This window comes from Fusarium pseudograminearum, chromosome 4, assembly GCF_000303195.2.
Source record: "Fusarium pseudograminearum CS3096 chromosome 4, whole genome shotgun sequence".
Lineage (NCBI taxonomy): Eukaryota > Fungi > Ascomycota > Sordariomycetes > Hypocreales > Nectriaceae > Fusarium > Fusarium pseudograminearum.
Window position 1 is genome coordinate 258,098 of NC_031954.1, and position 12,015 is coordinate 270,112.

The following is a 12,015-nucleotide window of genomic DNA, read 5'->3' on the forward strand; positions in this document are numbered from 1 at the left end:
TGAAATATGGGAATTGAAGTTTTGCACCACTGTAATTCAGCGGTGCTTATAGCGGGCAGGAACCACCAAGTGTCACCGCGAGAACCTTGGATCTTTGCAGGATACAAGAACGTCTTTTTCATGCGAAATAGTTTGTCTTTTGGACTACCACATCCTTGGTCGTGATAAACACAAGCTACAAAACAAATGCGCAACGGTTTTAGAGTCGTGCCGCAAGTTGAAAGGCATTTATTTCACGACAAAGGCTGCTCAGGAGATACCAGGTGGTATTACAGGGGACTAGTCCACTAAAACGAAGATTGTAGCGGTTGAGGCGTCGCAAAAAAAAAAAAATACATTTAGGCGGAGATGAGTTACGATGGTGGGTTACACGTTTATTGGGGTTAATAATTCTATAAAATTCAACAGCAGGTTTTGAATGAGTTTTCTTCTACTTTGGATTATAGCGACAACGAAAAAGATGGAAAGAACATCACGCCGATGTAGATTGGCGGGATAAATGGTGTTGTTGCTGTTGAGGATGAACAGCGTGATGGTTTAGTGGTCGAGTACAGGCACCTCAGCCCTGTATTTTAGCAGTAGGATGGATTTCCGTTGATGGGGCAATTTTGCGCTGTCCAGCAGTTAGCTAGAAACTCCATGTCATTTTTGTGAACAAACCCTGGACCAGCACACGCCCAGGTCAACTCCCGTCCCCCTTCCCGATAACGAAACTTCAAATCTCATCAACAAATCCATCTTTTGCGTCCAACATTCCACGAAGCAAAAGTCTGGGCGCATCATCGCAGATCGTCACCCAAATTGCATACCACAGGTCTAGACGAAGGGGAACTCAAGCGCGCCCTGCACTGTCTAAGACAGCCCTCGTCTTCACACCAATAGTTCTGTCGCAAAGCCCAACCCTTTTGGAAGAAGAAAAGGCTTGGCTGAGAGAAGAAAAGACTTGGTCAAAAGAAGGAAAAGCTTGTTCGTGTCCAGATTGCAACATACCAAGGAATTCTGAGTCACAGACTGTCACCGCTGTCGGGAATGGGACATGGCTGAATGATTGTGCGCATTGTTGAGGCTACTTAGAATGGAACGAGGGTTGGAATTGAAGACATGGATGTTGATGGTGGGTTTCATTCCATGTGATTGGCAAGGAAATGTCCATGGGTTGTCGTGACAGTCGGTACCCAGGGAAACTCAATTCGATAAGTGGTAGCACAATGTTTAATCTCCGTTGAATGACTTTGACAGTTGTGGTGAACGGGCATTTAGAGCAATAAGCTTTTTCGCTTCGCAGACGTTGAGGATACCAAGGGTTACAACGGTGCAATTGACGCCGGGCCATTGTCCTCCATCACTAAACGTCATCGTCTTAGGGAGTGGTACAGGGTATGGATGATTTCTTTTTTCCTCCCTCAACATGACTCCCCTGCAATCAATCGAACCATCAACTACAGTCAAATAATTCAACAAATAATTCATCAGTCCAACATGCCGATATCCGTTTCGCAGCATTAGAACTGTTTCATTGCCCGCACGCATCCTCAGCCGCAAACATGACCCGACCAGTACCACCGCTTCCAGACGCGGTGGAATATCGCAGCGGGTGAGACAGCATGTACCCAGACTTGCGCGTCTCGACCGAAAGCAATCTCAATCACCAAACTTGCAAATGTGTTGCCCGGGTTCGTCATGGCATGTTTCGGTCCATTCCGCTACACGTTTCGCCAAGGAATGACAGTGATTGTGGTTGCGACTGGCCAGCTCATGTCTTTTTACTCCATGTTTTTTTTTGGTCGTGTCTTACCGGCTGTCTCTGGTATGTTGTGTTGCTACAGCGTCAACCACCTGCGCAATCAATCCAGCCAGGAATTCAGTCATTTGGTAGGAACAATTGATGTCAAGAAAAAAGGAAATTAATTTTGCAATACCAGTATCACCAATTGCTTGACTACAGCCGCGGATCCAGTCCAACCGACGAACCTACCATCAACGTTCTCTGCTGAATCACTCTTGACGCAGCTGACTCTACAACCTGGATGCGCCCGCAAGGCTTGAAACAATTGCCAAGAGCGTTGAATCCGGCAAAACCCAAGGGCCTGGAAATGGCAAATGACAGTCCAGTCAATGTCCCCAAGGGAGCGCTTTGACTTTGGTCTGTCCCTTGACGTGGATTACGACGCAGCCCAAAAAAGAACGGACTTGTTTTATCTCCATTTCTGAATCCAGACTTTTGCGTCTTTTCGTTCCTGTCATGGTGAGACACTGTGACTGACCACCGCCATTTGATTGGTCGGCAGGGAGTAAAACTGGTGCTGCCCTGCATGGTCTAGCGATGCCTTCAAGGAATGCTTTTTGCATGCAGGAGAGGGTTGAGATTCCAAGGGGGAAAATTCCCAATGAGCGAAAAATACACACACGAGTCTCAATCTTCACTTCCCATCCGGTTGACCAATTCTTGTATATAACTTGGACAATCTTCCTTCCCAAATCCTTCTCATCTCATCCTCACTCTCTCATCTTCCCATCGAGGACCAGGTCATTCTTTTACACCAACAACAACAATCACATTCGCTTTTTGCATCGCTTTCGACTCACTCAATCCGCTCGTTTTCTCGAATCACTTTTTGCATCTTCTCCCAGCTCAAGCTCCAATCGAAAATGCGTTTCGCTCCCGGCTTGCTCTTGGCCTTGGCCTCGAGTGCCACCGCCCAGCGGTTCACCAACTCTAGTATTCCTGCTACCGGGTCTGCTACTGAACCTGCTACCGGCACCACCACCTCTCTCTCACCCACTGACACCCAAGTGCCTGATCAACCCCTGGACCTCGGCTCTGCCAACCTTGGTCCTGGCGCTTCCTTCGTCAATAGGCCTGATGGCACTATCGCCATTGCTCTCTTTGCCGGACCCAATGGTGTAGCTTCCTTCTCCATCGGCATTCCCAACGACGCTTTCGCCGATTTCATTGGAAGCTTATTTGCCATCCTGTTCGAAATCTTTGTGGAGCTCCTTGAGAACGCCCGCAAGCGTGCCGATACAGACTGCACCCTCGATGTCACTGTCGACGGCGTCAACGTCTTCGCCGAGGGTCTCACGCCCAACGGCGGCTTTGTTAGCAAATCCAGCAGGGGAACTCTTGGTGGTGACAGCCCTCCCAACGTTGAGTTTGTTCAGTCTTGTGGTGACAACCCTGCTCAAGCCACTATTGCCAACGTCAAGATCGGCGCTGGTGAGGGTGATGGTGGAAACGGCGGTGGTAACCCCATCGTGACCGAGACTACTCTGACCAACGGCGAAGGTGAGCCTACTGCCACCGTCACCGACACCATCATCCCTACCGGTACTGACACTGAGACCAACACCAACGCTGAGGGTGCTACCACCAACTCTGAAGGCGAGACCATCGTTCCCACCGGTACCGAGACTTCCACCGACATCAACACCAACTCTGAGGGCGCCACCACCAACTCCGAAGGCGAGACCATCACTGCTACCGGCACTGAGACCGCTCCCACCTCCACCGCTACCTCGGCTGCTGGCTTCCCTGGCTCCATTGGCAACTTTGCTTTCTTCGGCTGTGTCGGTTCCACCGGCGGCTTCCCTACCTTTGAGCTTGTTGAGTCTTCTGCCTCCATGGACCTCGACCGTTGCGCCGAACTTTGCGAGGGCCGCAGCTACTTTGGTGTTCACGACAACGACTGCTACGCTGGTGACGAGATCAACGACGACAACACCGAGCGCGTCAACTCTGACCTCTGCGACATTGAGTGCCCTGGTGACGACTCCGAGTTCTGTGGTGGTGATGCTCCTCTTGCTCGCCGCAGCCGTCTCAGCCGCCGCCAAGCCATCTCCAACACCATCCTCCTCACCGTTTACGTCTCTCTCGGCGGCGCTGATGTTACTCTCACCAACGTCCTCACTGCCACCGTGACCGACCAGTCCACCATCACCACCACCTTCACCACCACCATCGAGGGCGCCTCCACCACCGAGACCCAGACCGTCACCGCCATCTACGAGTGCTACAACGGACAGTGCTACCCCGACACCGGCAAGGGCGGACGCATCGTCTACATCTTCAAGCCTTACCCCGGCGAGGACTGCGACGGCCAGTACGTCTACATCTCCGAGGCTTGCTCTTGCAAGGGCGGTTCTCAATACGTCCCCAAGTACTGCTCCAACGGTGACTGCCACGGTCTTACCGTCTACAAGCCTGAGCAGTGTGATGACTGGTACAACTACGACGTCTGCTACACTCCTGCTGACTGCGACACTTGCGAGCACGGCCAGGTTGTCTACAAGCCTTGGGAGAACAGCTACGGTACTCCCGACCACCCCAAGGTTCCTGAGCTCCCTGTCTGCTCTTCTTCTGGCTGCCCCGAGACCGAGCACGGTTCCAAGCCCGCTCCTCCTTGCTACGGTGACCACTGTGAGGAGTCTGGCTCCAAGCCTACCCCTCCTTGCACCGGCGACCACTGCGATGAGTCTGGATCCAAGCCTGCTCCTCCCTGCACTGGTGATCACTGCGATGAGTCTGGATCCAAGCCTGCTCCTCCCTGCACTGGTGATCACTGCGATGAGTCTGGATCCAAGCCTGCTCCTCCTTGCACCGGTGACAACTGTGAAGAGTCCGGCTCCAAGCCCGCTCCTCCCTCTGGAGGTTCCTCCGACTCTGGCTCCAAGCCCGCTCCTCCTTCCGGTGGCTCTTCCGACTCCGGTTCCAAGGGCGAGGCTCCTTGCTCTGGCGACCACTGCGAGCCCACTATTGTCAGCTCCGCTGGCAAGCAGGCTGTCGGCGGCCTTGCCCTCCTCGCTGCCGTTGCTGCTGCTCTTCTCTAAGCGCTTGTGCATTGCATCACAGCTTAGCATCATTTTTTTCTCTTCTTGTTCTGCCTTTTTCTCTTTGGGAAGATGGATAGATCTGCATTGCACATGAGTGGTTTGTAGTTGGAATGAAAAACACATTTTTCGGAGCAGGTTTTTGGAAGATTTCTATGGGAGGGAGTAATTGGGAATAGCCTACTCAATCTAATACTTTTTGCAACTTTTTCTGGTGACTTGTGACTTTGGTGAATGATTTCTTTCTTCACAATTGATGAGCTTTCTCATTTTTCTTGATCTTTTGATGCGTGCGCTTGGTCTCGCTCGCCTCTCTCGCCTCTCTCGCCTCTCTCGCCTCTCGCGCATGTCAAACTCCAAGACAGCAACATCAACCGCCTGACAAACGGTGCTACTGGTCAATTGACTGTTGCACAACATATGTTCTATTGTCATAGTTGTTGTTCGTTGAAAGTTGTCAAGTCATCAACACGAAGCGCAGTCGTGTGGCTGAGCTCATCATTATTCGGCAGGTCCTCGGTAGTTTCCCAGAATGAGTTGTTCGCGTTGCCTGCTGGGAGGGGCTTGTAGGCTACTCGGAGCTGCGTGAAGAGGGCTACTCGTCCTTACTGGTTGGATTGTATGCCAGGATCAAAACTCAACCAAGTGCCGGTCCCGATGTTCTGCCGAAGGACGGGTATCAACTACCGGACTGCTGTCCGTCTCCACAGCCACTACCGGCATCCCTGACAGACGGATATGGGGTACCGAGCATTACCGCGTTGATCACTTCCGTATATGGTCTCGGCTCGATAGCCGACAGAAGTTAATCGAACATATTGGGAATTGTAAGAAGGTCAATTCCCTTAACTTATAATCCGCAGTTGCATGATGTTGGCCTCGATTAATTTCGTGGACATGCCGTACATGTCCACAGAGAATTAACCACCAGCAGCGCAGGTTAGAAGGTGGTACAAGTAACGTACTCTGTTCATCTAATGACCATCCAGAGGCTTGAATGAATGACAGAGTTTCCGTTGGCGTTTTGTGGTCTTACTGAACATGGTATCGTTGGTCGTCATGTTGCAGTATTGGGTTACTGCTGTCATGGTTGCTGCATCTTGGCTACACGCTTTGTAGATCTATATTAGCATCAAGACCAAGGTGAGTTCATAGCTTATGTATCACTAATCGCTTCCTTATATCATCTAGGTTTGCTGAAAGATGGAGAGGAGGGTGCTACTGGTTTGTTCATGTCGTAAGATGCCTCTAGCAAATCGCCCAAACGCCAAATTATCTTAGCTATGTCCGTCTTTAATAACACACCATCGTCGCTCAATTCTGTAACTCTCTGCTATAAACAATATCCTCTCGTTTGTGTTTCATCCAGTCTACATAAAAGAGTAAATATAAGAGAGCAGTAACCATATTCAGTCTAGATATCATTAAAGACTCGATTCTCACGGATACACGTAATGGCCCACACAAGGTCAACGCCCATCAAACACAATCTGTGGCACCGCACTGCTTCTGAAATGACAACTCCATATGCAGCCGCCCAGTCAAATGATCAGAGATGCTCAAGGTCTAGACTCTAATATGCCCAACGTTGCCACGTATTTTCATGGCGAAGCCGTCCTGTACTGTGGGTCATAAAAGATACATGAGCGCGGCGTCTTGAGTTATCGGAGGAGTCGAACGGCCAGCAGTACAAGACGAAGTAATTCAGTCACTTCGAGATCCATGTCATCCTCTTAGTATTTTCATTGCTGTCCTGCAACCCTTCAATGATGATTATTCGGCGATCCAATGGAGGACATGACACTCGGCCCCACTCGACTCTTGTCAGCAAATGCGGCGCCATGATTGGCCACCTTGTCTGTGGCGTGCAAGGCTGCAAGGCTGAACCAAACAGCGCACCGTTTCCCTTCAATTAGATAGAGAATTCAAGGCTCGTTAAATACTCTTTGGCATGCTCTATTTTAAGACGATCAGCTATTGATGACAACTTTCGGTCCATCTGCTTCGACAAGGCTCAATTAGATCGCCGATCCAAAAGAGATGGCTGAATGCAATACCGTATCAATTCGTGAGATTGGGTAGCGTAACGTTTTCCCAGTAGATCCCCTGCAAGCCACTGCCACACTGGATTAACGTGGACTCAACTAGGCCTAGCATGGCAATAGAGGCCATCTCCATTTATTCAGGGTTATGCGAGCTATGCCTTGCATACATAAGCTCTACATTAGGATGGATAAGTCAGAAACGCGCTATCCAATTTCACATGTTAATACGGTAGTGTGACATGATGACAATTTCGCAAATGTATGACTCCGGTGCAGGGCAACCTCTTTTTGTTTTAAAGTTATACGAACCACCAAATGATAATCTCGCAAGATTATACGCATAATTCCATACTGTAGCATTGCTGCGGTATTAACGGTGGGTTCGTATCTCTCTCCAGATTGACTATAAGACGCCTCGAACACACAAATCCTGCATCTGGACTCTTGAACGCAGGGACAAGTCAGTATGCTGAGCCTTAAAACGAACCATTATAATTATCTTGATCCTAAACTTCGCTCCTTCCTAAGAAGCATTATCATGCTAAAGACTGAAGAGTGATATCGCTGCATATCAACCAAAGGCCAATTCTATGGCCACTTATACTGCATGAGGGATTAACTGTACGAGAGCAATAGTTTAATCTTCTCACGTAATACAGTTGTTTAAGGCGCGCTTGGAAATCCCAATGATGATGCGACAAGATACAAAAAGGAACCGCATTGAGCAGACTAAACAAGTGACAACCGAACCCGGCTCAATGCAAACATAAAGGATCTAAACATGGAAGTGACTGATCAGTTGTGCTTCACAGATGTCAAGTCTAGAATGCTTGGCTACGTTATCTCTAAGCTCATTGATGCAGAACCTGCACACGGCTGTCACGTAAGTTCGCTCACTCACAACAATACAGATAAACTCGATCAGAATCTCAATTGACTACTATCTAATTCAGACATCCAAACCTGAGACACAGGCTCAAAGACCATCTCAAAGGTCGTTGGCAAAGAAAACAGGCTTGGCAGGATGACGGTTAACCCTCAGACTCAGCGCATCAGGTCTCGCATAATGTCCCACGATATCCAAGTTCTGCTTCGCCTTGTACTTATCCTCCAAGTCGATATCCGCATACACAATCCCCTCAACACCCGGATCCAACGCCTTGACAAGCTCCTTTCCAAAAGGCGAGAAAATCATCGAGAACCCACCTCCGCCATTCTTGGTGTAGTCAAAACCCTTGACGTTGGCCTTTTCAAAGTTCTCCGCCGTCAGGATCTGGCTCGACAGAATGACGAAGCAGGCGCCTTCCATGGAAACAATGTGGGAAAAGGCTTTGCAGCAGTTGGGCGTGATGTGGTGGGGCCACTGGTCTGAGGTTTCGGGGAAGACGGATGGCCAGCTGGATACGTGGATGTCGACGTCTTGAGAGTATTCGTAGTATCGGAGGAGTGGTTGGGTGTGTTCCCAGCAGTTGAGGCCTCCGACTTTTCCAAACGTGGTCTGGATGACGTTGTCCAAGGATTCGCCTTGGCCGTCGCCGTAGATGGCGCGTTCGACGTGGGTGGGCTTGATCTTTCGACGGTGGAGGACGATAGTACCGGTTTCATCGATGAAAGACTGCCAATGTCAGTAAGTAAGAAAATGATGTACACAAAACGTTGACTAACCTGTGAAATGTAAAGCGTGCCCCGGTATCTCTCGCTGTATCCCAAAACGACAAAAACACCCGCCTCGCGAACAGCAGCTCGGATCTGGTCCATCTCGGGCGACTCCTTCTCGAGGGAGTTTTTGAAGTACTCGTTGATCCAAGCGGCGTTTTCAACAGGCGAGTTGGCCCAGATGCTCCTAGAAATGAATAAGCTGATCTGCCCATGCTTTCACACAAGCAACATACCATGGGTAGCCAGGGATGAATACTTCGGGGAAGCCAATCACGTTGGCACCGTTGCTGGCGGCATCTTGGATGAGACGAATGGATTTCTCAACGCCACCTTGGAGGTCTTGCCAGACGGGCTCGGCTTGGATGGCGGCGACTTTGAGAGTCTTGGACATGGTGGGGAATGAAAGTGAAATTGAGGTGGAAAGTGGCGTGTGCTGTTGGTAGTTGGTGTTGATGAGTTGTGACTACTGCCAGACAGCGGCTGTCACCACTATTTATCGTTGAGATTGAACAATGTCCATGATATGATACATCACATCTGGAAGAATGTTTTCCGGATGCGCAGATCATGGATGTGTGTTATCCGGGTATCAAATTTCCATGGCCGGATGAGTGAAATCCGGAATGAACCCCTCCTTGACCCCGGCGATTGTCGAGTTATCATCCATGTTTCCAGAAGTGCGGGGGTTAGCTCTGATAGCTGATCTGAAGTGCGGGGACCTCGCAGATAAGAATCTCACGCGACAAGATACACGGGCTTGTGAACGACAACGGATATGCTGATGCGCAATTGAACTCGGTAGTTAGAGTGTACAATTAGTTCTTATTCAGAGAAGTGTCAGGAATCATCATCAGTAACAAACATGGCATCAACAATGCCCGATAATTATATAATCCCATTCAATGGAAGAAACTAAGAGACGATTCTCCAAAACACTGCCCATACGCCCACGACTCAAAAATATCATCAAGAGAAATGACCTCCGCAGTCCCAACATCCTCCACCCGCGCAACCGGCACGTCGTCCATCTCATACCGCTCAAACTGCAACCTACTCTCCTCTGTGATTTCCTGCGCCAGGCCATGAGCCCAAATATCAATCTCCCACTCCGCAGCAAGCGACTGAACAGCCCGGATAGAGCGATTGGCCCAGTTCCAGCTGACGTTCATCTCGTACAGTGACACGATGCAGATACTAAGACATCGCATGGCTTCGGTCCTTCCAATGTCGCCTGAGGATTTGATGTGGAGGAGATGGATTATGGATGCTGTGAAGGCGGGGTGGACTGCTGAGATGGGCATGCATTGCTGGGGTTGTTAGCGTTGGAGGTTGTGAGTGCTTGTGGGGAGGGTATTTACCATTGTGTAGTTCTTTCGGAAAATCTGCAAGATCCTGGCTATTCTGACGGCGGAGTTTTTGACTGACTGCGAGTGGATGTCTCCACCTTCGGGGTCATAAAAGATGGAGTTCTTGCCAGGGTTGAGGAGTTGGAAGAATGGTCGATGGAGCAGTAGTATGGCCTGGTGATATTGTAAACTGAAACGCATGTTAGTATAAACAGTATTGTAGAACGGAGACAACGTACTGGAGTTGGTAGACATATGGGGGAGAGCACTGCAGACTAGAGTTGGAGATCTTCAAGCTCTTTGGTAGTCGATCAAACAGCCCCACAGCTTCCAAGTGGGCCTTCATGACTCGATCTTCCCTCTCTTTATCTGTCCACGCATATCTCTGAGCGTATCTGTCCTCGGTTAGGTTCAGTGTCAAGGTGGATAATCATGTGCACTCACAATTGATCAATGACTTCAGATGTAACCATCAATATTTCGCAGGTATACATGGCGTTTTCGGTGATGTGAGAGGTAGGGTAGGGACTCGTGGATGCCAGTTGGTCGTCTGTTAGTAATGGGCTGTGTGGGACGTTTCCTTTCGGTTTTGTTGTGGTGATGTTGTATTCCTGGATACTGGCTGGTCTTCCCATTCCGAGACAATAGAGTCTTGCGGATGTCAGTGAGTATTGTGTACAATGCGTTGGAGACCTACTTGTCGAGGACGTATATGCCCCAAAACGTAACCGTGCGCGCCTCCACATCATCCTCGGAGATCAAACTCTTGACGGCGTACGATGAGCAATCGCAGTGTAGACCTAGATTCATAACCATTCTCGAGGCCATGCCGATGTACATGAAACCCAACCCTTCATTGTCGATGGACGCCCAGTACAGACCGAGCAGTGCAGCAGCTTGAACTGTTGATGTCGTCGGGGCGTCATACTCATGATGCAGCATTGTTTTAGCTTGAGCAGCAAATGCTTCTCCTGCCGTGTTTGCGTCGTCCGGGTCCGTTCTCAGCTCTAGTCTCCGCGAGTACCTTGAGCAGTATGCCAAGATGGCTGAGAGAAGAAGTGGCGTGCAGTACCGCCCTGCATGATCAACGTACAAATCGCGAACGAATAGTTCTCTCGGGACGATGTACTGCCACGAGTTCTGCCACTTCCAAAAGATGGTGAGAAGCTCGTCGCGGAGTTGATCGGTGGGTTCGAAGAAACCAGGCATTGCCCGTGCTGCTTCGATACCCCGATTCCTCGCCTGCAGTGATGAGGGGATCTTGATAGCGTGGTTGGAAATGATGGAGAAATTGCTGGACGCGCCAAAATAGCGCAGCTCTCCGATCTCGCCGAGGGTGAAGCATCCAAGGGAGTTTGTCAGCTCATCCATCTCGTCCGCTGCTGAGTCAACGGGTGCAAGGCTGAGCGATGGGTCCGTGGTGGGTGGTGCGGCTTCGTCGTCGACGGGACCACAATTATCCATCGAGTCGGGCGACTCGGGATGTCTGGCGTGCATGGCAAGTTGCTTCTCGAGACTTGCAACCCTCGCCTCCAAAGCGGTTATGTATGCATTGGTGTGGCGTCTGAATATGACTGTAAGCATTCAGCCAAGACTTGGGTGATGGGTGATGGGTGTGACTTGCTTCCTGTTGCTCTCAGTTTGTGTGTATTCACAGTCTTGACGTCGGTCACCGCAGGCGCTGCACTGGGGTTGACTTCCGTCGCACTAGGTACATGGGAGTCAGAATTTGATGGACATGGGTTATGCTATGCATGGGCTGGTGTTACCTTTGTTCTCTTGACTCTACATCCATTGCAGGCCACAGATGCCCTCTTTCTGGGGTTTGGGTTCTGTGGGGCTGCTTCAGGCATTGTGAGATTGGTGACAAAATGTATGTATAGTAGGTTTCGAACGTATGACAGAGGGAATTAAAATGGCGAATTCAGAACAAATTCCCCCACTGTTATTTCTAAACGAGGGATCACGGACTGCGATAGCTTATCAGGGAGCAAGGTTCAGGACTAGCACGAATGGAGGTAATCTACCCTCTGATCCCCTCACTATTCTAACCTGATTGAGAAGAGAATTGTCATGGCGCTGGGACGAGGCTGTCGCGTGTCGCATGAACTTGATAAGAAGGTTGACATTTGCTCTGC

At 49.9% G+C, this 12,015-nt stretch overlaps 3 protein-coding genes across 3 annotated transcripts, besides 1 other annotated feature; 1 reads left to right on the forward strand and 2 right to left on the reverse strand.

Moving 5' to 3' along the window:
- Positions 1-2,649: 2,649 nt before the first annotated feature.
- Positions 2,650-4,827, forward strand: FPSE_10134 (uncharacterized protein; the record flags this gene model as incomplete). Its single annotated transcript, XM_009263251.1, has 1 exon — positions 2,650-4,827. One exon carries the CDS (start codon positions 2,650-2,652, stop codon positions 4,825-4,827), a length of 2,178 nt encoding a protein of 725 aa, XP_009261526.1.
- Positions 3,930-3,960: a microsatellite.
- A 3,033-nt stretch (positions 4,828-7,860) lies between the features above and the next one.
- Positions 7,861-8,922, reverse strand: FPSE_10135 (uncharacterized protein; the record flags this gene model as incomplete). The annotated part of the gene is made up of 3 exons (XM_009263252.1): positions 7,861-8,487; positions 8,538-8,715; positions 8,765-8,922. 3 exons carry the CDS (start codon positions 8,920-8,922, stop codon positions 7,861-7,863), a joined length of 963 nt encoding a protein of 320 aa, XP_009261527.1.
- Positions 8,923-9,430: 508 nt separating this feature from the next.
- Positions 9,431-11,730, reverse strand: FPSE_10136 (uncharacterized protein; the record flags this gene model as incomplete). The annotated part of the gene is made up of 6 exons (XM_009263253.1): positions 9,431-9,838; positions 9,890-10,067; positions 10,117-10,272; positions 10,322-10,528; positions 10,575-11,451; positions 11,667-11,730. The coding sequence occupies 6 exons, from the start codon at positions 11,728-11,730 to the stop codon at positions 9,431-9,433; spliced, it is 1,890 nt and encodes a 629-aa protein (XP_009261528.1).
- Positions 11,731-12,015: the final 285 nt, after the last annotated feature.